General features: G+C 43.1%; 1 protein-coding gene across 1 annotated transcript in view; it reads right to left on the reverse strand.

Moving 5' to 3' along the window:
- dhx36 (DEAH (Asp-Glu-Ala-His) box polypeptide 36) overlaps window positions 1-19,058 on the reverse strand; it is a 153,954-nt gene that overhangs the window by 94,058 nt on the left and 40,838 nt on the right. Inside the window, exons 9-11 of the mRNA XM_060924172.1 lie at window positions 17,630-17,711; window positions 14,582-14,725; window positions 12,882-12,987 (exon numbers count right to left, since the gene is read on the reverse strand). Coding sequence (XP_060780155.1) covers window positions 12,882-12,987; window positions 14,582-14,725; window positions 17,630-17,711 — 332 coding nt within the window. The remainder of the gene's footprint in view (window positions 1-12,881; window positions 12,988-14,581; window positions 14,726-17,629; window positions 17,712-19,058) is intronic.

Raw genomic sequence — 19,058 nt, forward strand, 5'->3', positions numbered from 1 at the left:
TTAGCACGCGCGCACGCACACACAACTGTGCAAAAGTCTTAGGGCCTCTGCATGCTCGTGCGACAAGGCTTTCGCAGATAGCTTTTCACAGACAGTTGTAATTTATCGTTGAGCGGGGAGTAATAGGCGTGCGCGATGTTATTCACCGCCACAACGCAAGGGGGCGCGAAGTCGCGAAATCGCTAGGAGTAGTTGGTGGGTGTGGTTAGTGGAGTGTTTATCCTCCGGTTACTTATAATGACTAGAACTGGAGTCGTATAGATGTACGTACTTCCTCACTTCCTCGATCAACCGCTCTTCGTGCTGCTCCATCTTCGCTCGTGTTTTTAAAAATGGCGGTCGTGAAAACAAACCAAACCGGGAAAGTAGGGAAGCAGAAGTGCGTGTACAGCGGATGTAGAGTGGACCAATCAGAGCCCTCTTGTCTGCGACGCTGTCTGCGGTGGTCACAATTTTTGGGAGGTGCGCACAGAGCGTCTGTGAAGGGGGGGGCTTCGCAGACACCATCTGCAACACCATCTGCGAGGACTGGGTTGTCAGCATAAATTGGCCTTTAGGCCCCCTATTTTCTTTCACACAAACTTAGTTACAGAGTTCTAATTTTATGACTTCGACATTATCGAATCAGTACAAAAAAAACACATCAAAACAAACCATGACGACCAAAACAACAACAACCAGAACCGAAATGTGACGATGTGAGAGAGGACCAACCTCCACGACAAACTGTTTACAACAAGAACCTCAACAAAGGACTAAATTTTGTTCCTCGAGTGAAGATCGACCCGAAACATCCATCAGAACTGAATTCACATGATCAATGAGAGAGGAGACACAATTCGAGTCAGAAGGAAATGTGTTAGCGGCCCGATTACTAATTTGTTCGCAAAAAATTGACAATACAACGAGCAAGTTTTGTGCAGAAGGTCGAGTTCTTTCAAATAAAACTATCAGAACTGAAATCTGTTGAGAATTGAAGGAGGGAGGAGATATGATTTAACTGAAAACAAGTGTTGTAAACAAATTATTTACAAAAAAACAAACAAAAAAAAAAACAACAAAACAAAAAGGACAATTTTATTCACCGAGGAAAAATCAACCCAAAACATCGATCAGAACTGGAATCCAATGAGAACTGAGGGAGGAGATACAATTTAACTGAAAATAAAGTTGTAAACAAATTGTTTACACCAGGAAAATCAACAAAAAGGACTAAATTTGTTCCCCGAGGAAAAATCAACCCAAAACATTGATCAGAACTGAAATCCAATGAGAACCGAGGGAGGAGATAAGATTTAACTGAAAATAAAGTTGTAAACAAATTGTTTACACCAGGAAAATCAGGACTAAATTTGTTCCCCGAGGAAAAATCAACTCAAAACATCGATCAGAACCGAAATCCAATGAGAACCGAGGGAGGAGATACGATTTAACTGAAAATAAACAAAACTGTAAACAAATTGTTTACAAAAAAAGGACCAAGTTTTGTTCCCTGAGAAAAGATCGACCCAAAACATCGATCAGAACCGAAATCCAATGAGAACTGAGGGAGGAGATACGATTTAACTGAAAATAAACAAAACTGTAAACAAATTGTTTACAAAAAAAGGACCAAGTTTTGTTCCCTGAGAAAAGATCGACTCAAAACATCGATCAGAACCGAAATCCAATGAGAACCGAGGGAGGAGATACGATTTAACTGAAAATAAACAAAACTGTAAACAAATTGTTTACAAAAAAAGGACCAAGTTTTGTTCCCTGAGAAAAGATCGACCCAAAACATCGATCAGAACTGAAATCCAATGAGAACTGAGGGAGGAGATACGATTTAACTGAAAATAAACAAAGTTGTAAACAAGTTGTTTACACCAGGAAAATCAAAAGGACTAAATTTTGTTCCCCGAGGAAAAATCGACCCAAAACATCAATCAGAACCGAAATCCAATGAGAACCGAGGGAGGAGATACAATTTAACTGAAAATAAACAAAACTGTAAACAAATTGTTTACAAAAAAAAAAGGACGAAGTTTTGTTCCCTGAGAAAAGATCGACCCAAAACATCGATCAGAACCGAAATCCAATGAGAACTGAGGGAGGAGATATGATTTAACTGAAAATAAACAACATTGGAAACAAATTGTTTACCAAAGAAAATAATTCAACAAACAAATGACCAAGTTTTTGTTCCTTAAGTGAAGCTCGACCCGAAACATCGATCAGAACTGAAATCGGATGACGAATCAGAGAGGAGATCCAATTCTCGTGAGAGGTTTGGAAAATTTGTTAATTTGGCCTAATTACCTAATTAGTAACTCGTTAGCAAACAATTTGACAAAACAACGACCGAGTTTTGTGTGGCGTGATGAGTTCTTTCAAACAAAACAAACAATCAGTACGGAAATCCGTGGAGAACTGACGCCGGAGATACGATTTAACTGAATTGTGCAGGACGGACGGACAGACGCCACGCCGTGGCAATCGGCCTTACGGACAGACGAGCTCAACATTTTAGAGTCCAAACGCTCGTTTCCCAGCACAAAATTAAATGTTACAGAACAAAAAAAAAAAAAATCATGGAGGCGGAGCTTGAGGTGCTGATCGACAGCTCCTGATTTATTTCGAAGCATCATGGGTAAAAATGCAAACTAGATTAATTTGAAAGAAGAAGTGTAATCATGAGGTGCGTAATCGTGAGGGAAATTTTCAGAAACGGGGAAAAATTCTCAACCTTCACTTTAGTGTGGATAAAAGTCGCATGTTTGTAGAAATTCGGAATCGCTTCGCAAACAAATCTGTTTCCTCTGAACGCTGTTTTCAATCGGGAAGGAGTTGAAGGACGCGGCTAATGATTTGGGTTTACTTCTTGTAGCACTGGATTAATACATCTACAGTACTGTGCAAAAGTCTTAGCCCCCCCCCCCAAATTTTTTTTTTTTAATACAGATTTCTATTTCATGACTTCTATATTATAGAGTGAGAACATTACAAAAACCTTTTCGAGTTTGGTTTTTCCCCCCAGCACAAAATTACACATTACAGAAAAAAAGTTTGTAAGCTATCAGAGCAGCATGTTACATAAGAGAGCATTTTTCAGATTAAAAAAGAACCCATAATGAAGGCTACTGGCAAAATTTGGGTGCAATATGAAGATGCGAATGTGACAAAGTGTCCAGAAGAACCGTGGCTGGTTCTGTAAGACACTCAGTAAAACCTACAGCTCATTTCCGCATAAACCTGCACTCGCTGGACCTCAGACTACTATTTTTTTTTTTTAAAGCAAAGGGTTGTCTCGCGCCAAATATCGACCTCATTTCATTTATTATGGCTCACTGATTCCTGTTTATGGTATTTTTTTAACGTTGAAACATTTCATTTCATCTTTTTAAGCCGTTTTTGGTCGACAGCGTTTCTTTACATGTGCCCAAGACTTCTGCACAGGACTGTATACACAGTTAGGTCCATGTATATTTGGACACTGACACAAATTTTGTTTTTTTACCTGTTTACTGAAACATATTCAAGTTATAGTTATATAATGGACATGGACATAAAGTCCAGACTTTCAGCTTTCATTTGAGGGAATCCACATTAAAATTGGATGAAGGGTTTAGGAGTTTCAGCTCCTTAACATGTGCCACCCTGTTTTTAAAGGGACCAAAAGTAATTGGACAATTGACTCAAAGGCTATTTCATGGGCAGGTGTAGGCAATTCCTTCGTTATGTCATTCTCAATTAAGCAGATAAAAGGCCTGGAGTTGATTTGAGGTGTGGTGCTTGCATTTGGAAGATTTTGCTGTGAAGAAAACGTGCGGTCAAAGGAGCTCTCCATGCAGGTGAAACAAGCCATCCTTAAGCTGCGAAAACAGAAAAAACCCATCCGAGAAATTGCTACAATATATTAGGAGTGGCAAAATCTACAGTTTGGTACATCCTGAGAAAGAAAGAAAGCACTGGTGAACTCATCAATGCAAAAAGACCTGGACGCCCACAGAAGACAACAGTGGTGGATGATCACAGAATAATTTCCATGGTGAAGAGAAACCCCTTCACAACAGCCAACCAAGTGAACAACACTCTCCAGGAGGTAGGCGTATCAATATCCAAATCTACCATAAAGAGAAGACTGCATGAAAGTAAATACAGAGGGTTCACTGCACGGTGCGAGCCACTCATAAGCCTCAAGAATAAAAAGGCTAGATTGGACTTTGCTAAAAAACATCTAAAAAAGCCAGCACAGTTCTGGAAGAACATTCTTTGGACAGATGAAACCAAGATCAACCTCTACCAGAATGATGGAAAGAAAAAAGTATGGTGAAGGCGTGGTACAGCTCATGATCCAAAGCATACCACATCATCTGTAAAACACGGCAGAGGCAGTGTGATGGCTTGGGCATGCATGGCTGCCGGTGGCACTGGGTCACTAGTGTTTATTGATGATGTGACACAGGACAGAAGCAGCCAGATGAATTCTGAGGTATTCAGAGACATACTGTGTGCTCAAATGCAGCCAAACGGATTGGTCGGCGTTTCATAATACAGATGGACAATGACCCAAAACATAAAGTCAAAGCAACCCAGGAGTTTATTAAAGCAAAGAAGTGGAATATTCTTGAATGGCCAAGTCAGTCACCTGATCTCAACCCAATTGAGCATGCATTTCACTTGTTAAAGACTAAACTTCAGACAGAAAGGCCCACAAACAAACAGCAACTGAAAACCGCTGCAGTAAAGGTCTGGCAGAGCATTAAAAAGGAGGAAACACAGCGTCTGGTGATGTCCATGAGTTCAAGACTTCAGGCAGTCATTGCCAACAAAGGGTTTTCAACCAAGTATGAGAAATGAACATTTTATTTACAATTATTTAATTTGTCCAATTACTTTTGAGCCCCTGAAATGAAGGGATTGTGTTTAAAAAATGCTTTAGTTCCTCACATTTTTATGCAATCATTTTGTTCAACCCACTGAATTAAAGCTGAAAAACTTCAACTGCATCTGAATTGTTTTGTTCAAAATTCATTGTGGTAATGTACAGAACCAAAATTAGAAAAATGTTGCCTCTGTCCAAATATTTATGGACCTAACTGTATACATGTATATTTTTTTAAATACATTATATTAAATGCGTTCTGATCATGGCCCTGATTCTGATTTCCCCGATCATCACGCCGGCCTCCTGACAGATGGAGTGCATCACAGCGTGTCAGTGCTGTCACAGCCGATCAGCTCTCGCTCTACTTGCCCACCAGGTCTTTGTCTCTGTCTGGGTGTCAGTCCAAGCACCTTGCTTTAATAAGGGTCAGTGAATTTTCATCCGTAAATCTCTGTTATTAATTAGTGTGTTGTAATTAAGGTTCTGACCCGAACTGCTGGAAGCTTCTTCAAGGGACCGTCACATTTATACATGCCAGAAATTTATTCTAATCATTAAAGATTCCCTCTCACGCCAGGATCTGGTCTTCCCAGGCAGTCTCCTGTCCCAGTACTAACCAGCTCTTTGAGGCGTATGGGTGCGGCGCCAATCTCCATTTTGATAACCCTCGGCCTCTCGCTTATACAGCTAAGGTTACGGGGGAGGGGGGGGTGTTCTCTGGTCACTGCGAGAGTTTGACTTCCTCACCTCACATCCGTATTGCAGCGTGCCTTGCCAGACGGCAGTAGGTACCATTTTTACGATGGTCTTTGGTATGACCCAACCGCGAGTAGAGGCGGGCACGCTAACCACGAGGCCAGCTCGCGGTCAGTCATTAGAAATAGTGACGGTATGAAGTAGAACCGTGTCATGATCTCCAACTCTTCCAGGTTTCTGGTGCAATTCCAACCTCAAACACTGGTGATGAAGGGCTCGAGCGCCTCCGGTTCCGCAACCCATCAAATATGATCAAACAATGCACAAACGTGAGATAAAAGCCTGGGTATCTGATGTGTGCACCACCAGTGACGAGGTTTTAGCCCATGGAGTGAGTCATTACTGTTCAGATCCAGATGGTGGCGCTAGAACAGACAGACTGTGTACGTGTAGATGTGTGTAAAGGATGCTGTGACATGTGGACCTCACAATCCCTTGGCAATTCAAAATCGGCAACGTCTTGACACGTCTACCAAATCTGGCATGAATCCAACAAATTGCCCCACGTGTCAAAACCCGCAAAACCAAAAATAGCTCACTTCCTGTTGAGTATGGCCAATACAATGTACATTACGGTTTTGTTCGTCTTGGGGCACCCAACACACCTACCAAATTTGACACGGATAGGTGAAGCTATATACCGGGCAAAAGTCTCAATGGCATGTGGGGGCGCTATGGAGTCCCCTGGACACACCCGGGGCCAAGCCTCGATCTCGGAGTAGCGGTGGCCAGGACTGATGTGTGCACCAAATTTCAGGCATTTTCACCAGGCTTGTCATACTCAAGTCTGACTCGTGCCCTAATTTTAAGGACTCGTGCATTAACCGCATTCGGACTTTTTTTGTAGCATGCCATAATAATTTGGCATAAAAGATATTTACAGTGGTGCTTGAAAGTTTGTGAACCCTTTAGAATTTTCTACATTTCTGCATAAATATGACCTAAAACATCATCAGATTTTCACACAAGTCCTAAAAGTAGATAAAGAGAACCCAGTTAAACAAATGAGACAAAAATATTATACTTGGTCATTTATTTATTGAGGAAAATGATCCAATATTACATATCCATGAGTGGCAAAAGTATGTGAACCTTAGCTTTCAGTATCTGGTGTGACCCCCTTGTGCAGCAATAACTGCAACTAAACGTTTCCGGTAACTGTTGATCAGTCCTGCACACCGGCTTGGAGGAATTTTAGCCCGTTCCTCCGTACAGAACAGCTTCAACTCTGGGATGTTGGTGGGTTTCCTCACATGAACTGCTCACTTCAGGTCCTTCCACAACATTTCCATTGGATTAAGGTCAGGACTTTGACTTGGCCATTCCAAAATATTAACTTTATTCTTCTTTAACCATTCTTTGGTAGAACGACTTGTGTGCTTAGGGTCATTGTCTTGCTGCATGACCCACCTTCTCTTGAGATTCAGTTCATGGACAGATGTCCTGACATTTTCCTTTAGAATTCGCTGGTATAATTCACAATTCATTGTTCCATCAATGATGGCAAGCCGTCCTGGCCCAGATGCAGCAAAACAGGCCCAAACCATGATACTACCACCACCATGTTTCACAGATGGGATAAGGTTCTTATGCTGGAATGCAGTGTTTTCCTTTCTCCAAACATAACGCTTCTCATTTAAACCAAAAAGTTCTATTTTGGTCTCATCCATCCACAAAACTTTTTTCCAATAGCCTTCTGGCTTGTCCATGTGATCTTTAGCAAACTGCAGATGAGCAGCAATGTTCTTTTTGGAGAGCAGTGGCTTTCGCCATGCACACCATTCTTGTTCAGTGTTCTCCTGATGGTGGACTCATGAACATTAACATTAGCCAATGTGAGAGAGGCCTTCAGTTGCTTAGAAGTTACCCTGGGGTCCTTTGTGACCTCCCTGACTATTACACGCCTTGCTCTTGGAGTGATCTTTGTTGGTCGACCACTCCTGGGGAGGGTAACAATGGTCTTGAATTTTCTCCATTTGTACACAATCTGTCTGACTGTGGATTGGTAGAGTCCAAACTCTTTAGAGATGGTTTTGTAACCTTTTCCAGCCTGATGAGCATCAACAACGCTTTTTCTGAGGTCCTCAGAAATCTCCTTTGTTCGTGCCATGATACACTTCCACAAACATGTGTTGTGAAAATCAGACTTTGATAGATTCCTGTTCTTTAAATAAAACAGGGTGCCCACTCACACCTGATTGTCATCCCATTGATTGAAAACACCTGACTCTAATTTCACCTTCAAATTAACTGCTAATCCTAGAGGTTCACATACTTTTGCCACTCACAGATGTGGAATATTGGATCATTTTCCTCAATAAATAAATGACCAAGTATAATATTTTTGTCTCATTTGTTTAACTGGGTTCTCTTTATCTACTTTTAGGACTTGTGTGAAAATTTGATGATGTTTTAGGTCATATTTATGCAGAAATATAGAAAATTCTAAAGGGTTCACAAACTTTCAAGCACCACTGTATATCTACATTAACGTTTGTACTAATTTCATGCAAGTGTGTCACACCTGTGCACCTTGGTGCGTGCATCAGATAGACTCTCGGGTGCGCTCCGGACAGCGTGTGCACCAAGTGGACTCTTGCACGCGCTGCACAGGATTAAGGCCTGTGTAAAAACACGCTTACTTTGCGAAGTATTGAGTTGCCTTGCTGAAACATTACCGAGCCTTACTTCCTTGTTTGGTTTCCTGATCCCCGATTTCCTGTTTGTGATTCTGCCGAGTCTACGATAGCCTGTTTGTGCCTCGCTCGACCTGTCGTTCTGAATTGTTTGCCTGGTATTAATAAACTCACCTTCTGCACTTACACTACCGTTCAAAAGTTTGGGGTCACCCAGACAATTTTGTGTTTTCCATGAAAAGTCACACTTTTATTTACCACCATAAGTTGTAAAATGAATAGAAAATATAGTCAAGACATTTTTCTGGCCATTTTGAGCATTTAATCGACCCCACAAATGTGATGCTCCAGAAACTCAATCTGCTCAAAGGAAGGTCAGTTTTATAGCTTCTCTAAAGAGCTCAACTGTTTTCAGCTGTGCTAACATGATTGTACAAGGGTTTTCTAATCATCCATTAGCCTTCTGAGGCAATGAGCAAACACATTGTACCATTAGAACACTGGAGTGAGAGTTGCTGGAAATGGGCCTCTATACACCTATGGAGATATTGCACCAAAAACCAGACATTTGCAGCTAGAATAGTCATTTACCACATTAGCAATGTATAGAGTGGATTTCTGATTAGTTTAAAGTGATCTTCATTGAAAAGAACAGTGCTTTTCTTTCAAAAATAAGGACATTTCAAAGTGACCCCAAACTTTTGAACGGTAGTGTACATCCGTCTCCCAACCATTTCTGACAGAATACTTCATGCTCCCTGATGAAGAGAAGCACGTTCACCTGTTCATACGCCATGTTCAGGAACAAACTCATGTTAACGGCGCTGAAACAGCCTCCGTCAAATGGTGCGGATGGAGTCTTGGACTCGGACTCGAAATTTTTTTTTTAAACGACTCGGACTTGAACACTGGGGACTCGAGCTCGAAGTTTAGTGACTCGACTACAACACTGGTTTTCCCCTTAAAAACGGCTTCATGTTGAGGTAAAAAAAAAAAAAAAAAAAAAGAATCTTTAGGAAAATACAACCCCGATTCCAAAAAAGTTGGGACAAAGTACAAATTGTAAATAAAAACGGAATGCAATAATTTACAAATCTCAAAAACTGATATTGTATTCACAATAGAACATAGACAACATATCAAATGTCGAAAGTGAGACATTTTGAAATTTCATGCCAAATATTGGCTCATTTGAAATTTCATGACAGCAACACATCTCAAAAAAGTTGGGACAGGGGCAATAAGAGGCTGGAAAAGTTAAAGGTACAAAAAAGGAACAGCTGGAGGACCAAATTGCAACTCATTAGGTCAATTGGCAATAGGTCATTAACATGACTGGGTATAAAAAGAGCATCTTGGAGTGGCAGCGGCTCTCAGAAGTAAAGATGGGAAGAGGATCACCAATCCCCCTAATTCTGCACCGACAAATAGTGGCGCAATATCAGAAAGGAGTTCGACAGTGTAAAATTGCAAAGAGTTTGAACATATCATCATCTACAGTGCATAATATCATCAAAAGATTCAGAGAATCTGGAAGAATCTCTGTGCGTAAGGGTCAAGGCCGGAAAACCATACTGGGTGCCCGTGATCTTCGGCCCTTAGACGGCACTGCATCACATACAGGCATGCTTCTGTATTGGAAATCACAAAATGGACTCAGGAATATTTCCAGAGAACATTGTCTGTGAACACAATTCACCGTGCCAGCCGCCGTTGCCAGCTAAAACTCTATAGTTCAAAGAAGCAGCCGTATCTAAACACGATCCAGAAGCGCAGACAGACGTCTTCTCTGGGCCAAGGCTCATTTAAAATGGACTGTGGCAAAGTGGAAAACTGTTCTGTGGTCAGACGAATCAAAATTTGAAGTTCTTTATGGAAATCAGGGACGCCGTGTCATTCGGACTAAAGAGGAGAAGGACGACCCAAGTTGTTATCAGCGCTCAGTTCAGAAGCCTGCATCTCTGATGGTATGGAGTTGCATTAGTGCGTGTGGCATGGGCAGCTTACACATCTGGAAAGACACCATCAATGCTGAAAGGTATATCCAGGTTCTAGAGCAACATATGCTCCCATCCAGACGACGTCTCTTTCAGGGAAGACCTTGCATTTTCCAACATGACAATGCCAAACCACATACTGCATCAATTACAGCATCATGACTGCGTAGAAGAAGGGTCCGGGTACTGAACTGGCCAGCCTGCAGTCCAGATCTTTCACCCATAGAAAACATTTGGCGCATCATAAAACGGAAGATACGACAAAAAAGACCTAAGACAGCTGAGCAACTAGAATCCTACATTAGACAAGAATGGGTTAACATTCCTATCCCTAAACTTGAGCAACTTGTCTCCTCAGTCCCCAGACGTTTACAGACTGTTGTAAAGAGAAAAGGGGATGAAAATTTGTCATGAAATTTAAAAATCACCTAATTTTTCTCTTTAAATGATACATTTTCTCAGTTTAAACATTTGATATGTCATCTATGTTCTATTCTGAATAAAATATGGAATTTTGAAACTTCCACATCATTGCATTCCGTTTTTATTTACAATCTGTACTTTGTCCCAACTTTTTTGGAATCGGGGTTGTAATAGGGCCTTGCACCTCGGTGCAGCTCAGGCCCTTAAAAAAAAAAAAAAAACACCACTAATGGGAGTGGCCAGTTTAGCGGGTGCAGACGCACCTTACATTCTATTGGTTGGTGAATGTTGACGGACTCGTATCACCAAAATCTGAAGATTTGTAAGTGAACAAAGCAGTCCGAGTACGAACAGAGGTGAGCATACAGAAATAATACATATTCAGTCGAGTGCTTTAATACACACTATTAGATCAGACAAACTGCTCCCGCTTGACATCACATTTCTCATCGGACGTTGAAAGTGTCATCTTTTTTTTACCATTATGTTCCTTTTAAGCTTCCATTTCCACCTTCCGCCTGTAAATCAGCTCGTCTGTGTGACAGAGCTTCCGCGCCAGCCCTGGGCCACGTCCAGTCATTAGCAGTCTGAGTGAGACTCCAGTGATCCGAAGCAAACTGCTGCGTCTCTTCACGCCTTTTCTTCCTCACCATCATTTCACCGTTTAAGCTTCAATCCTCACTCTTTGTTCTTCTGCATTTCACAGCATGCAACGATCCGATATCGCTGTCACGCTGCACAACGCAGCGCACGGGTGTTTGGGTTTTAATTACAAGCTTGCTTCATCACTTCCACGCGCAAGAGCAGGATTCTTATCAGGCAACGCTGGGACTCTCTGTGTAATTAGGAAGAGGTTTAAAAACGGACTCGAGACGCCGGGTGGAGATCACAGTCGGGAAATACGAGTCCACGGAACGCCTGCAGCCTCAATTACACCGAGTCACACACTGAATTACCAACAGTAAATTAGTTTTATAGCTATGGCTCATACACGCGCGCGCACACCCCAAGTGTCTCAGAGCGTCTCTCAAGTCACACATTTCATTTATAAAAGCAGAAGCTCTTCTGATTGGGCTTCATTACGGTTCTGTTAACGGAGAGTTTAGAGGTGTTCAAGAACACGAAGCAATCGTGAACATCATTAAAAGTGCTGGGGACCACAGGAAGTGTGGGAAATCACCACTCATCACACACTACTCCGGAGAGGAGAGGAGACACGGACACAAGAGAAGAGGAGAAGAAGAAATGAAGAGAGGGGTTTATTCAGAGAAGACAAAATGAGAGGAGAAGCAGCAGAAGAAGAGGCAGCATGAGCAGCAGAAGATAAAGGAGCAACAGAAGAAGGAGCAGAAGCAGAAGAACAAGAAGCATCGGCAGATGAATAAGAAGAGAAGAAGAAGGAGCAGAAGGAGCCAAAGAAGAAGAAGGAGGAGCAGAAGCCGAAGAAGAAGAAGCAGAAGAAGGAGCAGGAGTCAAAGAAGGAGCAGAAGAACACGAAGCATCAGCCGAAGACAAATAAGAAGAGAAGGAGGAGCAGAAGGAGCTGAAGAAGAAGACGACACAGCAGAAGAAGCAGCAGGAGCTGAAGAAGGAGCAGCCAAAGGAGCTGAAGAAGGAGCAGAAGAACAAGAAGCATCAGCAGAAGACGAATAAGAAGGGAAGATGGAGCAGAAGGAGCCAAAGAAGAAGGAGGAGCAGAACAATAAGAAAAGAAGAAGCAGCAGAAGGAGGAGAAGCCGAAGAAGGAGCAGAAGAAGGAGGAGCAGAAGGAGCCGAAGAAGAAGAAGCAGAAGGAGCAAAAGCAGAAGGAGGAGCAGAAGAAGGAGCAGAAGGAGAAGAAGAAGCAGGAGCCGAAGAAGAAGCAGAAGGAGAAGGAGCAAAAGCAGAAGGAGGAGCAGAAGGAGGAGCAGAAGAAGGAGCAGAAGAAGCCGAAGAAGAAGAAGCAGAAGAAGGAGCAGAAGAAGAAGGAGCCGAAGAAGAAGAAGAAGCAGAAGGAGCAAAAGCAGAAGGAGGAGCAGAAGGAGCAGGGAGAGGAGCAAAAGCAGAAGGAGGAGCAGAAGAAATGATGGAGCATCTGTTGAACAGGCTGATTAATACCATCTCATGCCAATGTTTGTGCTTTATGAGAGCTTAAAGCTGTACCATCTGCCTCAGTGCTGGCCAAATCCATCTCTCTCTCTCACTCACACACACACTCACATCTTCGTTGAGCACGATGTGGCGGATGAGTGCTACGATCAGCTCCAGGTTGATCTTGTCGTCGTCGTCCATCACCTCCAGGGCGTCGACGGTGCTGTCGGAGAACCTGCCAATCAGACAGCGGCACAGAGGCGAGACCAGAGGCGGCGTGTCAGACGGCAGCGTCGCCATTTCACACCGTCATCCTGTCGCACATCATCCACTGATCACACGCTACCTGCACCTGTCACACAGCACCACCTCTCCGGGGCTCTGCGGAACCGGGGTCGCTGCTGCCGTGCAGCTCACGATCGAACAGATCACAGTGTGACAGAGTGCAACAGTTTCAGCTAAAATACACACAGCTGGAGGGATTCTGAACTCTGGAGCTGGAGCAGAGTCACAGCTTCTTACACGTGTACATCAGTTCATCAACTCTGAACGTCCACAGAATATTCATCAGCTCATACACAAACACCATCATACCTTACATATCAAACTACGGGGGGAGGGGGGAGAGGGAGAGAGAGAGATGGGGCTGAGAGAGAGAGATGGGGCTTAGAGAGAGAGAGATGGGGCTGAGAGAGAGAGAGAGAGAGAGAGAGAGAGAGAGAGATGGGGCTTAGAGAGAGAGATGGGGCTTAGAGAGAGAGATGGGGCTTAGAGAGAGAGAGAGAGAGAGAGAGAGAGAGAGAGAGAGATGGGGCTTAGAGAGAGAGATGGGGCTTAGAGAGAGAGATGGGGCTGAGAGAGAGAGAGAGAGAGAGAGAGAGAGATGGGGCTTAGAGAGAGAGATGGGGCTTAGAGAGAGAGATGGGGCTGAGAGAGAGAGAGAGAGAGATGGGGCTGAGAGAGAAAGAGAGATGGGGCTGAGAGAGAGAGAGAGAGAGAGAGAGGAGAGGGGATGGGGGGTGAGAATGCAAGACAGACAGAGAGACAGCAAGACAGAGAGATGGGGCTGAGAGAGAGAGAGAGAGAGAGAGGGAGAGAGATGGGGCAGGGAGAGGAGAGGGGGTGGGGGGTGAGAATGCAAGACAGACAGAGAGACAGCAAGACAGAGAGAGAGAGAGAAAGAGATGGGGCTGAGAGAGAAAGAGAGATGGGGCTGAGAGAGAGAGAGAGAGAGAGAGGAGAGGGGATGGGGGGTGAGAATGCAAGACAGACAGAGAGACAGCAAGACAGAGAGAGATGGGGCTGAGAGAGAGAGAGAGAGAGAGAGAGAGAGAGAGAGAGAGAGAGAGAGAGATGGGGCAGAGAGAGGAGAGGGGGTGGGGGGTGAGAATGCAAGACAGACAGAGAGACAGCAAGACCGAGAGAGAGAGGGAGAGAGATGGGGCTGAGAGAGAGAGGGGGACAGAGAGAGAGGGGGTGGGGGGTGAGAATGCAAGACAGAGAGAGACAGCGAGAGAGAGAGAGAGAGAGAGAGATGGGGCTGAGAGAGAGGGGGTGGGGGGGTGAGAGCGCAAGACAGACAGAGAGACAGCAAGACACACAGAGAGAGAGAGAGAGAGAGAGAGAGAGAGAGAGAGAGAGAGAGAGACACAACAAGCACAAAAGACACAGAGAGAGACCGCACACACGAGACAGAGAGTGTGCAAGAGAGACAGTGAGACACACACAGAGACAGAGAGAGAGAGAGAGAGAGAGAGAGACAGACAGAGACACACGGAGAGGGAAACAGAGTGTGAGTGAGAGAGAGAGAGAGAGAGAGAGAGTTGCACCTGTCTTTGAGTGTGCGAGCGAAACACGGCCAGCTCTCCTTGTACTCCGCTTCTTTCTCCTGTTTCTCAGGCCGCACGTTCTGGCCGTTCATGAAGCCTCTCCTGAAGCGAGGACGACGATCCTGCTGCTGCTGCGGCCGGAACCTGAGAACCGGATCGAAACACACAAACACGTGGTCATTAAACACACACCCGCACCTCATTCCCACACGACATAAACTCTCTCACACACCTCGAACCGCAACAACATTAATTCAGTGCCCAGGTCTTAATTTGGGTTTTCTGAAAACAACACAGGGTCAGATATTTACATACAGCACACCTTATACATATTTGGTTAAGCGTCTCTTAGCGAGTTTCACCTTCTGGTGACCAGATGCTTTTGTTCGCAATCAATCAACAAGCTTCTGGCAGAATTCTGGTTGGATATTTGTCCACTCTTCTCGGTATAATTGGGTTTCCCCTGGCACGGACCGGACTTTTAAACACAGTCCACATATTTTCAACAGGTTCAGATCAGGACTTGTTTCAAGTGTAATGTTAGTCTGCTTAATCCTCCTCAACCAGCTCTGATGTGCTGGAGATCACCGTCTTGTTTGAACACCCAACTGTGTCCAAGTTTCTGATGGCTTGAGGCTATTCTGAGGAAAACCCTTTCAAAAAACTCTTTCAAAAAAAAAAAAAAATCTCTTTCAAAAAACCCTTGAAGATCTTGACAAGAATTCTAAAGATCCTTGAAAACCTTGAAAAGAACTCTGAAGATTCTTGTAGATCCTTGAAGATCTTGGCAAGAAAACTGAAGATCCTGGCAAGACGTTAAAAGATCTTTGTAGATCCGCGAAGATCCTGGCAAGAATATTAAAGATCCTTGAAGGTCTTGGAAAAAAAAAAATTGAAGATCCTCAAAGATCTTGGCAAGACATTAAAAGATCTTTGTAGATTCTTGAAGATCTTGCCAAGAATTTTAAAGATCCTTGAAGATCTTTGAGAACCTCAACAGGATCCTCAAAGACCCTGACAAAGAACTTTACAGATCCTTGAAGATCCTTGAAAGATTTTCACCAGGGATATTTCAGAGTTTGTTCTGCATTTATACACATCTTGTTGTTTGCTAGTTCCTGTGAGAGGCCAACTTTGCACTTTTAGGCCGCCGCTCACGAGAACACGTCCCCAAAAGCAAACGGCTCCAGTTATGGACAGCATTACTGCGTCCAGATGTTCACTTCAGAGAGGTTCCGCTGTATTTTGTAAGATCCATGTACCATAGACTTGATTTCCACTGCTTTCTTGATCTTGAGATGCATGGAAAGGTCTTGTGAGGATCTTGAAAATATCCTGAAAAGAACTTAATGAAATCCTTAAGATCCTTTCAAGATCTCTGAAACCTTGAAAAATCATGAAAGATTCTTTCAAAGATCCTTTGAGATGTTGGCTATTCAGGATTCCGTGGTGTAGCTTAATCCAATTCTTATGAATCATAATTATGCAAGTTTCAATCTATTTAAAAAGAAAACATTTTTTAAGATCCTCGAGGATCTTTCAGGATCCTAACAAAGATTTCGTAGAAACCTTGACAAATCCTGATTAAATCCTTGAGGATGCCAGTTAAACTCTTTATAAGATCCTGAAAAGGATCCTTTTAAGATCTTTGATGGATCCTTGTTAAACCTAGTTTGAGGAGCTTTGCAAAGATCTTGCAAAGATTTTGACAAAAGAGCCTGATCACATCCTCAAAGATCTTAACAAGATCCTTAGAAGGATCCTTCTAAAGGCCCGGTCCCACTGGCCGATGGACACAAAACGTATGCGAAAAGGACACAGCGGAAGAGCAAAATTTCGGAGGTGGCTCTATCCGTTTTCATCCGCTCCAGAAATGGACAAAATTGGCGAAAATTTGCGAAAACAGAACGGAAAAGAACGGACGTGGGTAGTATATAGCGGGGATGTTAAACGCATGTTCATAGGAAGCCTAGCGGATGGAAGTGGATGACCGCTCCGAAGGGGTTACCGGTGATAACTGAGAAGCGGACGCATAGCAGAAAGAGCGGATGCATAGCGGATGAAGGGGATGCATCACGTACGCCTAACGGAAACAAAGGGGATGTTGCGCAGATGTATATCGGATGCAGACCGATTGTCCGCTAGGTGTCCTTCTACATACTCTAGACATACTCCAGACATCCTAAATATAAACGCTTTGTCCGTTTTTAATACTTTATATACGAGATGCATACGCTTACATCCTTTCTATTTCCGTGCTACTAACGATGAATAGACGTTTCATGTACCTTATCTTTCCTCCCTCTTTCCGTTTTCAGCTGCAGCGGATGTGAGTTGCGAGGATGCCCAGAGGATACAGCAGACGTTTAACGGATGATAACGGACATAGAACGTTTGTTGCTCGTATATGTCGCGGATTTACATCGTACACGGCGGAAAGTTCATCCGTTCTAAAAGTTTTGTGCAGCTCAAAACTTTTTGCGCGGATGAAATCACAGTGGACGGATGCTCGATGGATAGAGCGTATGAAGCACGTATGCAATGAGTACACAACGGATGCATAGCGTTTTCCAACGGATGGAAAAATTTTTTTACATCCTCTTTGCATCCGTAAGTGCAGTGGGACCGGGCCTTAAGATCTTTGAAAGATCCTTGAGGATCTTGCGGGCATCGTTATGAGGATCCTTAAAAGAGCTTTGTCAAATCTGTGAGGATCTTTACAAATGATTTTGCATATCAAGATCCTTGAAGGAGCCGATAAAAGAACGTTATCTTTAAGGATCTTTGGCAGTTCTTTGGCGATCCTCATGGATCCTTAAAGATCCTGTGAGGTTTTTCCACCAGGGAAGCAGAACTGAGACAGAAAAAAAAAGGGTTTAGTAAGTAAGTGTGTGCTTGTACAAATAAGCAAATATAAAGCATGACGTGTTCTTTACTCCATCACACCGCCTCGTCGCTGATTATTCCCCCCCGGCAGCACACCCACAAGTGTTTCAGTCCTTACACGTTCCACAGGAGAAACAATCGGCGCTTTAAAGCTGAACTCACCTGAGCATCTCGACCACGTCCTCCAGCAGGTACTCTTTCACAGGGAAGGTGTGACCCGGGATGTGGATCATGGGGCAGTTATCTGCATGAAGATCAGAGAAAACAAACAAAACAACGCCGCATTATACGGATGCTTCTGCTGTTTAATGCCGTTCAGGAAGCTCGATGGCTCAAAGTTGGGAGGATTAATCGGATCGTTAGCTTTTATTTGACGTCCTGCGGAGACACTTTAATGAACCGCCACTGCTGATGGGAAAGCGGGAGACGTTCACACTGATCAAACCTAATTTATCATAATATAATTCATCATCAGGCGACGCTGCTCTGTGCGACAGCTCTGACAATCGCTGGGAAAAAAAAATAATAAGATTTACCGCAGCATGGGACTGGGTTTAATTTGTCTCCACTCGCTTTGAAGAACGCTTAAATTAGTACAGAAATGAATTTAATTTTGAAAAAAAAAGGTCTGCCTTTTTAATTTGAAGGGATTTAAAACGATTTTATAAAATCGCACTATGCGGCGTCATCCTGAGGGTTCCCTTTGGAGTCGAGGTTTCTTCTGCCCCTTTTCCACCAAAGGGCAATTCCATGTAAATGTCAACCTCACCATGCAAAAATAAAGCAACATGTAATACATCAAAACCACTCCCAGAGATATCACCTAGGCCTGTATTTTACAGATGTGAATAAGTTGAACCAATTTGTAACCAACCTAATATGTCACTGTCAGTCTTTCTTTCTTTCTTATAATGTAAACCCCCAAGCTAAAATCAACTTTGATCATGTACAATTCTATATTATTGCCACAAGCCACAGAAATGTATGCTAAAATCCACAAAACAATAGCCATCCTAAATATTATTTAAGAACTTTGATAGTTTTAGCTGATATTTAGAGAGTTTTTCAAAGGGTTGTGGTGGTTAAATTGCTGATTTTCTAAACATACGCCATGTCTATTTCAGACGCGTCACATCCATAACGGAATTTCGTCACATCCATAACGCTGACTTTTCCTTCCGAAACTCTGCATGAAATACAAAATATTTTAAACAAAGATTTTTTAATATTCACCTTGGACCCCTCTATCCAATGGATATCTCCATTTCGACATTAGGTTTACAATTTCACAGAGTTTGATAAAAATGTACAGTCACCCAAGAAAAAAGTGATACTTTTTCTGTCACATCCATAACGCATCTTTTATTGGCATTTTCTGGCATGCCCTAGATGTACTATGGGAATTGTTCTTGTTCTATCACTTCTCCAGTATGGTACAGCCTTAAAATATGCAACACCTGTTTAAATACTGGGAGACAATAAAACATGCACTGGGTCATTTGTTGGCATTTTGAGTTCAAGTGTCACGTCCATAACGCTGGAATTGCTCCAAAGCAGTTCCAGGGCTGGTTCGGGGCCAGTGCTTAGTTTG

The sequence above is a fragment of the Neoarius graeffei genome, chromosome 6 (genome assembly GCF_027579695.1).
Source record: "Neoarius graeffei isolate fNeoGra1 chromosome 6, fNeoGra1.pri, whole genome shotgun sequence".
Taxonomy (NCBI): Eukaryota; Metazoa; Chordata; class Actinopteri; order Siluriformes; family Ariidae; genus Neoarius; species Neoarius graeffei.